We start from the raw sequence: 13,422 nt of genomic DNA, 5'->3' as shown, positions 1-13,422 counted from the left end.
TTTGAGCAAAACAGGAAGACAGGACAAATTTTTATTGCTTCTCACAATGAGTGTGTTTCTGTTCCAGATCTACAGGATGAAGCGGAAGCCTGCTGTGGACCGACTTTGTGTGGGGATCCCACCTGGAGAGGTAGGAGGTGCTAAGGGTCATTGACTTGCATTCTTTGGACTGACATAGGAATCAGAGATAGAGATTGTGTTTCTAATTTTTGTTGTGTCATGGAATGAGGCCATTCAACCTATCCAGTTTGTAGCTGTACGCGAAACAACCAACTTCCCCTGCAAGAGTTTCCCTGCAAACACGTCTCCTTACTTGCCCTGCCCTCAATAATGTCAAGATTCCACCACCTACTTATAATTTAAAATGGGCAATTAATCTACCAAACCACTTATCACTGGGATGCAGTAGGGAACTGGACTACCTGTGCAAACCCACACAGTTGCAGCAAGAACATGTAAACTCTTTGGAAGACTGCGTCAGTGGTGAGGATTGAACCTTGATTGCTGACACTGTGAGGCATCAGCTTTACTAGTTGTGTCACTATACTCATCATCTTCAGGTTATTTAGAAGACATGATCCTCCAGAACATAATTAGGTAATTGTTAGTATCTAGCGTACAAGCAAGTTCTCTTACTAACGTACTTGGGCACTTAGCTCCCTGTGGAGCATAGATCATTGATGACCTCCTGTCTCCATTGTCCACTGAAGTTGATGGTATTGTTGGAGTTCATCAATGTTTCTGTAATCCACTGTATCCACTCTACAGAGGCCTGGCCCATACAGCTTCACCAGAGCCCTGTTTGCCGGCCTTACCTAATTGCACCTCACGACAGGGACACAGGTTTGGTCTTCAAGAGGCAAGCAAGTTCCCTGACACTATTTTTTTCCATTCCAGTGCTTTGGGCTTTTAGGAGTGAATGGTGCTGGGAAAACAACAACGTTCAAGATGTTGACAGGTGATAGTTACGTCACCGGAGGAGAGGCTTTCCTAAAAGGACACAGGTAAATCAGAGTGTTTGTGACTGTTCAAAGGTAACTAATTAATCACAAAAGCAATTATGTCAGTATTTATCTACTCAATGTAATTCAGGGCTTGGTTGTAGGAGGTGCACCAGTGTATGAATGGCACTCACACTAAGTCAAGTTCACATCATCAATGTTCTGAGGCCTTTCCAGTGTCTAAGTAGGAGAACCTAGGAACTAAACAGTATAACTGTTATTAGTATCCTAGGAAAGAGCCATCTAGTGCTTGCCAAGTAGAGGAACACAGTGACAATTTCTCCCAATACTTCTCAATGCTTGCAAAAGTCCTGCTCCTAACTTGTGTCTTTCATAGAGATTTTGCTACTAGATCTATGGGTGTGGAGCAACCCGTATAAATAAGGTGGCAGAGTAGCAGAGTGATTAGCACAACGCTATTACAGTGTTAGTAATCCAGGTTACATTTTGCCGCTGTCTGCACGTTACAAAGTCGTATGGGTTAGTAGGTTAATAGTCACATCGGTACAATTTCTGACACAGGCTCGTTGAGTCTGGATCAGTTTGTTACCATGCTCTATCTCTAAAAATAAAGGAGAGAAGATTAACCATTGTAGAATTGTGCAGGGAAGAATGATGGCCCAATATTCCAGGCACTTCCCCAGGAGCTTTCCAAAAACCCAAATTCCAATGTGTTATTTTTAACAGATTGGATCATGCTACTTCACAGCAGAGTATGTGATGCAGACAACATTTATATATAGTAGCAGTCAGATACATTATTTCACTGTGGAGACACAAGAAAGCACCTTATTTCATTAGCACATCCTTTCAGGAAGATGAGGAATGGAAAGAGGTCATGGGCACACTAGTTGTTATGGGGGATATTTGGCTATTAAACAACTGAGACATGTGTAAGTAGAAAATATGGAAATGTGACATAATTTTGCTAGTGTCTTTTTCTATAACAAAGGTAAAAGATGTGAGATAGTCTGTCATCCCTCTCCAGCAATTAACCTTCTCTTTTAGTACCCAGCCCTGCAGCCAGCCTCTGAGAGGGTGGGCTCAGATGATATGTGTTGATTGTAGTTCCACCATGACAACCTTGCTCATGGATGCCCGGTCTGTCAGTGAAAGACCAACAAGATTGACATTGGATGATGTACCAGAGGGCAAGAGATAAGGGAGGAACATGAATGGGATACTGGAGTCAAAATTGGAGTCACTACGGGGAAATATTAACATGACTTAGCAAGATCACATCACAAAGCTCCTTTACAGATCTCAGAACTTTTACTCTGCACATGTGCTGAGGGTTCATTTCTTTCTTGGCACACCACATATTTGTAATATTTATTTTTGCATAAAAGCAATTGGGATAAAATGATCATAAGAAGCAGATTGAGCTTTCTAGGATTACTTTATATTCTGCTAACTTAGTTGATCTAATGCAGCATGATCAAAAATTTATGTTTTTTTTATGTGAAGGTTAGAGATTTCTCTATCTTGTGCCTCAATTACCATTCAATAGATGACTTATTATCAAAAACAAAAGTGCAAGTTACAAAGAAGACTTCACTAAAAATAAATGGCTTAATTTCTTGTATTTCTTGCCACAGCATTCTATCTAATATGCAAGAGGTCCATCAAAACATGGGCTACTGCCCTCAGTTTGACGCCATCAATGAGCTGCTGACTGGCCGGGAACATCTGGAGCTTTATGCACTCCTCCGTGGAATTCCAGAAAAGGAAATCTGCAAGGTGAGGTACTGCACTGGAGCCAGTATCGTAGCTCACGTCATCTATCCAAGTGACATTTTGCCAAAGCTTGTATGATCAGAACTTACTGACTTAAAGAAAAATTATAGGAGTAGTTTGGGATACATGTATCCTTGTAGTTTGTGGTTGTATAATGATGCTGTAGCTGGTTATGGATGTGCACTGACATTATTTCTACCCTTCAGATTGCTGAGTGGGGAATTCAGAAGTTGGGAATTGTGCGCTATGCAGACAAAAAGGCCGGGAACTACAGTGGCGGGAATCGGCGCAAGCTCTCCACTGCCATGGCCTTGATAGGGGGACCTCCAGTTTTATTTCTGGTGAGTGTTCACATTTCTGTTTCCTTATGATATGGAGAGATACAACTTCTGACCCATTAAATCTATGCTGAGAGAACAATTCCAGTCCCATTCTAATTTATTCTGTAGCCTAAATCTCCTGTGTTCCCATCAATACCTCCCAAGTTCCAACTCCCAACAAACATTAAGAGCAATGTACAGTCGCCAATTAAATTATTAACCTACACATCTTTGGGAAGAAACTGGAGCACCTGGAAGAAAGTCACAGGGAGAACATGCAAATTCCACACAGAGAGCACTGGAAGTCAGGATTGTACCCAGAGTGCTGGAGATGTGAGTCAGCAACTCAATCAGCTGTACCACTATACCTCCTTAACCTATCTAACCTCCAACCCTGCAAATTGAACTCCATGCATGGAGGTCAAAGGCATCAAAATTCTAAATATTGCTCCCTGGCTCCCTTCCTTCATCCCTTTCTCCTATGGTCCACTCTTTCCTCCTATCAGATTTCCTTCCCTGCAGCCCTTTACCTTTCGCACCCATCTGTCTTCACCTATCACCTTCCAGCTATTCTCCTCCCCCTCTCCTCACTTTATTATTCTGGTGTCTTTCCCCTTCCTTCTCAGTCCTGGAGAAGCGCCTCGACCGGAAACATCAACTGTTAATTCATCTCCATAGATGCTGCCTAACCTGCTGTGTTCCTCCAACATTTTGTGTTTGTTGCTTTTAATTTCCAGAATCTGGAGACTTTCTCATGTTTATTTTTATAATTTATTTTTTGTAGCAAAATATATATTGTTCTTTATGTTGATTTGGGTTGTCAATCCCTAATTGTCCCTTAACTGAGGGAACAGTTATGAATCGATGACATTGGTGGGAATGGAGTTATATTTATACCAGACACACCAAGGATGAGGGAATCAGCAGGTTACCTTTTAGAGCAGTTCACCTGTTTAATAATTACTTTTTCAATCTTTTTATTATTATTAATAATATGAACAAAATACAATAGATATATTAATAAGGGGATTACAAACATACAAATCCCCATTGCACATGAAAGAATACATAAGCAATGATTACAGTATAAATAAGTATTCCCAAATCATGAACAATACAGTATACATATGAACAAGGTAAATCTAGGTATTTCATAATATATAATACAAAAAAAACAGAAAAAAGAAAAAAAAATGTTATGCAAAAATAACGAAACTACTAATCTAATAGCTAATAAGGAAGAAAAAAAAGCAAAAAAAAAGAAAAAAAAAGAAAAACTAGAAAATGAAAAAAAAGGGCTGTTTATAATATCTCACAAGAATACATAATCATCAGTGTCGTCAACTCCGATCCTCTCAACATAAATAAGATTAAAAATAAGAATAAAAATCCCAGGTTAGGTAAAATATACTTACAGAAGGCAAAGAAGGAAGGTGGGTTAGCATTACCTAATTTCAGATTTTATTATTGGGCAGTTAATATTAGATATTTGCTATGTTGGTTGAAAGACTGGGATGGATCTTTTAGCCCTCATTGGGTGAGTTTGGAAATTAAATCGGTACCAGGTTATGCTCTGGGTTCTATTTTAGGGACTTCTCTCCCTTTTGCTCTTTCTAAATTGCCGAAACGAATTGACAACCCAATAGTTCAACATACTTTATGTATATGGTTTCAATTTCGGAAAGTTTTCGGGTTGACTCAGTTCGTTTTAAATATTCCTATTGTATCTAATTGCTTTTTCCATCCTTCAATTATAGATCAAGCTTATTCGGCTTGGAAAACTAAGGGATTACTAAGATTTTCTGATTTATTTTTGGACAATTGTTTTATGTCTTTGGAGCAATTATCTAATAAATATAATTTGCCTAGATTTCATTTTTTTAGATATTTACAGATTAGGCATTTTTTAAGTACTGTACTCCCTATGTTTCCAAATTTTGTGTCTTCAGATATTTTGGAGAGTTTGTTTGAATTAAACCCTTTTCAAAAAGGGCTTATATCAAAATTTTATAATATAATTATGAAGATACGTTCAGAGCCCCTTTATAAGACAAAAAATGATTGGGAAAGAGAACTTAATCTTACTATTCCTATTGAGAATTGGGATAGAATTCTTCAATTAGTTAATACATCATCTATATGTGCCAAACATTCATTAATACAATTTAAGGTCGTACATAGGGCCCATATGTCCAAGGATAAATTAGCTCTTTTTTATTCTTATATAAATCCTATTTGTGATAGATGTCAATTTGAAACAGCGTCTTTAATTCATATGTTTTGGTCATGTCCGCTTTTGAAAAAATATTGGAAAGATATTTTTGATATTATCTCTGCGGTATTGAACATCGATTTACAACCCCATCTTATTACCGCAATTTTTGGTTTACCAATGATGGACTTACTTCATTTATCTTCTTCCACCTGTCGAATGATTGCATTTCTCACTCTGATGGCTAGAAGATCTATTTTGCTGAATTGGAAGGAAATTAATCCTCCCACTGTATTTCATTGGTTTTCTCAAACTATGTTATGTTTAAATTTAGAAAAAATTAGAAGTAGTGTATTTGATACTTCTATTAAATTTGAAAAGACATGGAGACCATTTATTCAATATTTTCATATGATGTAATATGACCCTGTTCCAAGCCTATTTGATTTTCCAGCTTTAATCTTATTTAATAATTACTATTATAGTGCGTAGCTTTAATTCTAGAATTATTTAATTATCTGAACATAAGTTTTACAGTTTCCATTTTGGGGTTTCAACTGGAGCCTCTGGATCAACAGTCCAAAGCTAGAGTCATTAAGTCATGGATCTTGGTGCTGGTTTGGTCACTAAACTGTTGTACAGCTACTGAATCAACATACTGAGTACAGCAGAGCTTTGTTGTAATCAGTATGGTGACTGAGGTTAGATAGTTATAAACATTACAATAGTTCAAACTTGACATTGTACGCAAATGGAGCATTTTGGATTCTTCTGAAGGTGAAGAAAAAATGTTTAAACCAATGCATCGTTACCAAAATGATTAAGATGTCCACCATATTTACATTTTAAATTTCAACCCACTCATTTCTCTAATTTCACTGTCATGGGGATGTAATATCTGTTGGATAATTTATTTGTGCTGGATACATTGGGTCCGTAATCATAGTGAGTGATGTTAAAGGGAATCTCTTTTGTTGTCAAAAACAGGATGAACCCACAACAGGTATGGATCCAAAAGCACGGAGATTCCTGTGGAACACAATTCTCAGTATCATTAAAGGAGGTCGTTCAGTGGTTTTGACATCACACAGGTGTGTGGATGAGAGCATCAGGGAGATTGCATTCATTCAGATGAACCAGTTGTTAAGTTGCAGCTAAAATGTGTGACGTTCATCATTCATCTCTGAGACACTGTTCCCAGCAAATTTAGTATGACCTCGTTTTGCCACAGCAGGGGCTCATATAGCCTCACGGCTGAGATCCTGGAGATGCTGAGGACATGATGGTTCAGGACAGGAAGAGTCTTTCACTCTTATTAAATGTTGAACCTTGTAAAACATAAAATAGTCCATCTACAGTACACTTCATTCTTGCAGAGTCATACAACAAGGAAACAGGCCCCTTGACCCAACTTGCCCATGCCAACTGTGTTGTCCAGCAAACGTGTCCCATCTGCCCCCATGTGACCCATTGCCCTCTAAACCTCTCCTATTCATGTACTTATCAATATGGATATTAAATGTTGCTTAAGTGCCTGCCTGTACCTCTGGCAACTCATCCCAAATAGACACCATCTTTCGCATGAAAATTCTGCCCCAATGTCCCTTTTAAATTTAGTGCCTCAGATCTTAAACCTACTGTATGAGCTTTTGTTTTTAGCAGACCCCAGTCCCAGGACTATGTGCTTTCACCCTGTCTAATCCATCGTAATCTTAAATATCTCTATCTGGTCACCTCTCAGTTCCCTGCATTCTGGAGAATATTGTCCGATATCTGGAATCAGTTCCTGTAACTCAGGTGCCTGTTGTCCATGTCATTTGTTTATGGGTGCATGCTGGGGGATTTAATCTTGCTCAGTAATACTGAAGACACATTGTAGTAGCCACAGCCAGTTGAGCAATATTATTCTCCTCGTGTTGTAATGATTTCTTTAGCTGGCTGATCAGATTAACTGGGTTCAAGGCATATGATGGGCATATGATTAACGTCTGGCATCACATCACTTACGCAAGCGTATTAAATAGCAGTGTGAGCAGAACCACTTCCCAATGCTATAAATATTCACTTCCTAACCCTGTAAATTCTTAATTGTGCCAGCAAATGCTAAGCCTGCATTCTGGTCCTTAAGGAAGCACAAAATGCTGTTAATATTGAGCTAACAGCATTAACAACCACCTCCTGTATATGCTTCATTCTGAATCTTTTCCATCGAGGAAAAGGAGATGATTTTCATATATATATATACCCAAACTTCAGAAACTCGTTTAATAGATTGTGCATGTGTAAATAAATATACACCAACTTCATAAGATGTATTTTAGATGCCTATGTATAATTTGCATGACTATATTTACTATGGATATAAACATTTGTCCCTCATGTATCCAGAATCCTGAGGACTAGAGAGTTCTTCCTATACTACTCAGGATGCTTCACATCAGTGACTTTGCAAGTGACATTTATCAATATGTAACAACTCAGGACTTGATCTAAATCATATTTCAAGCTGACTGCTTGCTTCTAAGTGTAGAGTAGTGCCTCCAGTCAAATGTAAAGCTAACAGCTTTCCCTGCTTGTTTCCATACAGTATGGAGGAGTGTGAGGCTCTGTGCACTCGAATGGCAATAATGGTTAATGGCAAATTCCGCTGTCTAGGCAGCGTACAGCACCTCAAGAACAGGTAAGACCCTCGGTAGTCTTCTACCTGAAGCTGAAGTGAATCAGTGAATTAGATGGTTAAGTTGGTTTATTATTGTCACATGTGCCAAACTTAGAGTGAAAAACCTGTCTTGTGCATTGCCCATACAGATCACTTCAGTGCAAATGCATTGATGTTGTACAACGTAAAGCAATAATAGAGTGCAGAATAAAATTTTACAGAGGACAGTAAAGTGCAAGGTCACAGCCAAGTAGGTTGTGAGGTCAAGAGTCCATTTTGTATTATTAGGGAACCAGTGAATTTTTTTTTACAGTGGAGTCAAAGCTGTCCTTGAGACTGGTGGTGTACGCCTGTTAAGATCATCTCTCATTGTTAATCATTGGGAAGGTTATCAAATTAATAGAAAGTAATTAGTTAGACAAAGGGAGCACATCAGGAGGAAAAGAATTATACTGTTAAAATTCCTAGTAATATTTGAAGATTGAAATGAGAAACAATGAAGCATCAGTGAAATCATACTATGTTATAGTGAGTTCATTTCCAATTAGTTTTCAAATCGACAATGGGTAATCTGAAAATTCATAGACTACCTTTACCCTGCCAAAGAAGAATCTTATGATGAACTTCTCAAACTATATCTGTTATATAATTCTATAAATGAAACACAGAACCCAGAGTTCCAATAATTAAATTGTGACAGACAGGTCTGCAAATTGTGCTTGGATATCTTGTGGCTATTGAATTATTTCATTGCGTCAAATTTAGTTACCTCTATATCATCAATAAGTACTTTTCATGATGCCCTTTTTAGAGCCTGGTTCACTAAAGCACCATTCAATATAATTTTGCATTAATATTCTTGGACTTCTGTTTGGATGTAAGGCAAATGTTACTTTTGCTGAATTCTTGCATTGCAGAGAGAGGGGTATTGGATTTTTTTGGTTTCCCTGTATCAACATAACATTTCTCAGTTCAGATATGAAACTTCTAAGAATAAGGGTCTCTGTATTTAAGGTACTTGCAAAGTGTCTTTGTACCTTGTTTTGAGATGTCACCAAAGCCACCATTCTGAGGAAGCTTCCCATTTGGGGTGCAGATGGGCTATGATGTTACAATCCAGCCAGAATGTATGAAAACTACCATCTGCATGTCTCTCTCCAATGGCTGCTGATCTGGAAAAGTATCATTATTTTATCATCATCTAAATCCTGGAACTACCTTCCCAACAGCATTGTTGAAGCACATTCAAAGTGTGGATTTCAGTAGTTCAAGAAGGAGGCTGATCATCACCTTTCAAGAGTATTTGATGATTGGGAATAAATGATGGTGATATCCAGTTCAATTTGAAAAGTAATTTTCCCTAATTTCACACAAAATATTTAAAACCAATAATGAAAGGAAATATTTCTGTATAATTGTTGACTAATTTAAATCCTAGCTTCCACGGTTAGCATCAAGCTACTGCATCACTTTGTTGAATTCATCAGTGTGTGTCACCATCTCTTTACATAGTTATGTAAAGGATACACAGAACCCGTAGTTCCAGTTGTTAAAGTTTTGAAACACAGGTCTGCAGATTGCAGTCGGATATTTTGTGGCCATTAACTTTAACAATTAAGAATTGTTTTCTTTCCAGGTTTGGTGATGGATACACAATAATCGTGCGGATAGCTGGTCCAAACCCAGACCTGACTCCTGTGGAGCAGTTCTTTAAGCGGGCTTTTCCTGGCAGCATTCTCAAGGAGAAACACCGCAGCATGCTCCAGTACCAGTTGCCTTCATACCAGTCCTCCTTATCAAGGATCTTCAGTATTCTCTCCAGCAACAAGGAGAAGCTTCACATTGAGGACTACTCCGTCTCACAAACCACATTAGACCAAGTAGGTGCTTGCTTCTTTATTCATTGAAACCTAAAACTATGGGTGCACACTAGTGCTGATTTAGAATAGCATGTCCCCCAGCAATACCTCAAGTTTAAAATGGCTTTGTCTTTTTTGCTTCCCTTTCTCATTTCTTCCTCAGGTAAAGATCCCTACATTCCTATTTTCCACATTGATTATTTCTCTTGCTCACTTTGGGGACCGTACCATGGCCCTTCAGTGTTGGACTCCCTTTTTAAACTAGTGTCCTCATCAATTCTTGCAGTTAGAATGAGAATCTGAATCAGGTTTAATATTCCTGGCATATGTTGTGAAAATCATTAACTTTGCAGCAGCAGTATAATGCAATACTTGATAATAGAGAAATAAAACTGAGTTACAATGAGTTAATAAGAACGGCAAAAATAGAAATAAATAAAGTTCATGGGTTCAATGTCCATTCAGAAATTGAATGACAGAGGGGAAGAAGCTCTTTCTGAATCACTGAGTGTGTGCCTTTAGGCTTGTACCTTCTTCCTGACGGTAACAATAAGAGGGCATGTCCTGGGTGATAGGGGTCCTTAATGAAGGACCCCACATTTTCGAGGCATCAGTCCTTGAAGATATACTGGATACTACAGCGGCTAGTACCCATGATAAGAATGACAAGGTTTACAACTTTCTGAAGCTTACTAAGATCCTGTGCAGTAGCTTTCCTTACCAGACAGTGATGCATCCTTTCAGAATACTCTCCACAGTACATCTGCAGAAATTTGCAGGTGACATACTAAATCTCCTCAAACTCCTAATAAAATATAGCTGCTGTCTTTCCTTCTTTTTAATTGCATTGATATGTTGGGTCCAGGATAGATCCTCACAGATGTTAACACCCAGGAACTTGAAATTGCTCACTCTTTCCGCTTCTGATCCTTCCATGTGTATTCCCTTGCCTTACACTTCCTGAAGTCCACAATCAGTTCTTTGGTCTTACTGACTTTGAGTGCAAGGTTGTAGCTGTGACACCACTCAATTAGCTGATACATCTCACTCTTGTATGCCCTTCCATCACCATCTGAAATTCTACCAACGGTAGTTGTATCATCAAGCAAATTTATAGATGGCATTTGAACTATGCCTCACCACACAGTCATGGGTGTAGAAAGAGCAGAATCATCTAGTTCTTTGACAAAAGTTGGGCAGGCTATGCTTGGGAGGTGCTGTTTAAAAATATGTGGTCACTATTTTAGATAGAGATTATACTTTTGTCTCAGAGAGTTGAGGATCTTTATAACATTCTTTCTCAAAGGGTGATTAGGAAAGGCCCTATTCAAGTACAAATCTTCTGCAAAGGGTAGCTTTATGAATTAAATTCTGTTCTTTCTCATTGTGTGTTTCTCTTCAGGTATTTGTAAACTTTGCCAAGGACCAAAGTGACGATGACCTCCTAAAGGACTCGTCCATTCACAGAAACGACACCGTCCTCAACGTTGCACTCCTGAATTCATTTTTACATGACAGCAATGTGAAGGAAAGCTGTGTGTGAACTGATGAACTGAATGTCAGACCTGTACAGAAACTTCCCTTCAAAATCTGAACTTGTTTTTAAGTAAATAAGAGGAAGAATAAAACTGGACACTCTACTGATGCCATTCAATGCAATCCAATGCAATAATTCCACTATTTTGTGAGAAGGCGGTGCCTCTGTTTATTGTTAACTAGTACTGAGGTTAAGTCTAAAACTTGAATATAGTTTGTATTTCAATATGACGACCTTGTGAAACTCTAGTATTATACGGAATTTCAATTTAACAAAAACAATGCGACAATCCAACAGTTAATCACTGGTCAGGGGTGCTACGGTAGCGTAGCGAGTGGTACAACTCCATTAAAGCTCGGGGCATCAGAGTCCGGCGTTCAGTTCCATCGAATTGTGAGAAAGTTCGTACATTTTTCCTCCGTGTGCCTGGGTTTCCACAGCATGCTCCGGTTTCCTCCCACAGTCCAAAGACTTACCAATTAATAGGGGTTAATTGGTCATTGTAAATTCTCCCATGATCGGGCTAGAGTTGAATAGGTGGGTGCTGGGCCATGCAGCTTGTTAAACCACTAGGGCCTGTTCCACACTGTATCTCTAGATAAATAAAAGTTAGCAATGAGTTAACAAATCAATAACTCATCCACAAACAAATACATACAAACCAGTCCACATAGTTGATAAAATATTTACCAAATTCTGAAGCTTTCAGAAATCGTAACCAAAGCTGGCCTCAATTCCTTTAATAACCCTTCTCTGAGAAAACTTTTATAGATATAAACAAAATATCTTTGTAAGTTATTTATTTACCGACTACAGATATAACGAGTAAAACACAAGTGTTTACATTGCATCCTATCAGGAATAAAATTACACACTTCCATGAGCACTAGAGTTTTTTCATTGTCATCTTTAAAATTACTTTGATTGTTTCATTCCAAGCACTTTATACAGAATGTTCTGGAATATATTGTTTTGTTTTTGTTTGCACTGTAAAATCAATTTAGTCATTATAAGTGCAAACAAAGAAAAATAGCAAAGCTTGGAGATGATAAAGTTTTAATGTTTATAACTTAAAAGTCATTTTTCATATCAAAATGTTACAGTACCAAAATAATAACTTGTTTGTGAGAAAAATTTAATGTCTAAATATATTTGTATGTTTTTTTTGTTTCCTATGCTTTATGTGAGAAATAAAATTGTGATAACATTCATTTTATTTTGCCATCTGTAAGAAGTAGAACCAGGACTGGACCATATGGACCGTCTTGCCTGCTCCATCACCTAGTAAGATCATGGATAACCTTTAACCTCAGCATTGCTTCCCTACACCAGTCCCAAATCGACAGAACAAGACCATTATCATCCCCTATTTTTCATGCTCAATCCTTCTGCTCTTTTCTTGAACACATTAATAGTGCTGACTTCATTGATTTCATCTGGTTTGCAGGCTGGGCATGATGGGCTGGCAGGGGCATTGGGGATTTAGGCTGGTAGTACATTCTTTTGAGGGAAAGTCAGAGGTTTCCCTGAACGGCAGAGGGCCAGGCTCAGACAATGTTGCAGAGGGAGAGATAAGAAGTTCTATGTTCCAAAGGCTTTATGCACAGCTTAACGTTTCAAAGGTCAGCACAGTCAGTTAGTATTAAGTTAATTCTCAATATTAGCTAGTGGTTCACTAAATCTAATCACTTAAGTGCAAACAGTTAATTGGGGATGAAGCTTTTGTGAGGGATATTAATTATCCTGCCTTAGAGAACAAATATGTATCTCACCTACTTCGGCTCTTGGGTACTTTTTTCCTTCTTAACAACCCCTAGACATCAAGCAGTAGCGCTGTCTGATTCTGCAAGCTATCTAACCTACTGTCATTGGCAGTCAGCCTTAATCTGACTTTAATGCTCGAGGGACTGGACCACAAGATCTGGGCAGACAGTCTCAGTCAAGGCACCAGTGACACTATTTTCAAGGATCAGGGTACAACACCCATGATAAAAAGATACAAAATGATTATCTTTACTGCCAATTGCAGCAAATGATTTTATACAATCCACGAGCAGTCAGATGTTTTCACAGGAAACATCTCAGGCCAACTTGCAT

General features: G+C 38.3%; 1 protein-coding gene across 1 annotated transcript in view; it reads left to right on the top strand.

The window, feature by feature from the left end:
- LOC132396862 (phospholipid-transporting ATPase ABCA1-like) overlaps positions 1–12,536 on the top strand; it is a 170,581-nt gene extending 158,045 nt beyond the window's left edge. Inside the window, exons 43-50 of the mRNA XM_059974869.1 lie at positions 68–130; positions 898–1,004; positions 2,600–2,741; positions 2,945–3,079; positions 6,258–6,361; positions 7,858–7,950; positions 9,566–9,809; positions 11,191–12,536. Coding sequence (XP_059830852.1) covers positions 68–130; positions 898–1,004; positions 2,600–2,741; positions 2,945–3,079; positions 6,258–6,361; positions 7,858–7,950; positions 9,566–9,809; positions 11,191–11,331 — 1,029 coding nt within the window. The 3' untranslated portion in view covers positions 11,332–12,536. The remainder of the gene's footprint in view (positions 1–67; positions 131–897; positions 1,005–2,599; positions 2,742–2,944; positions 3,080–6,257; positions 6,362–7,857; positions 7,951–9,565; positions 9,810–11,190) is intronic.
- The last annotated feature ends 886 nt before the right edge of the window (positions 12,537–13,422 follow it).

Source organism: Hypanus sabinus, chromosome 7, assembly GCF_030144855.1.
Source record: "Hypanus sabinus isolate sHypSab1 chromosome 7, sHypSab1.hap1, whole genome shotgun sequence".
NCBI lineage: Eukaryota > Metazoa > Chordata > Chondrichthyes > Myliobatiformes > Dasyatidae > Hypanus > Hypanus sabinus.
Note: the sequence above shows the minus strand (reverse complement) of the source record. Positions and strands in the feature narration are given on the sequence as shown.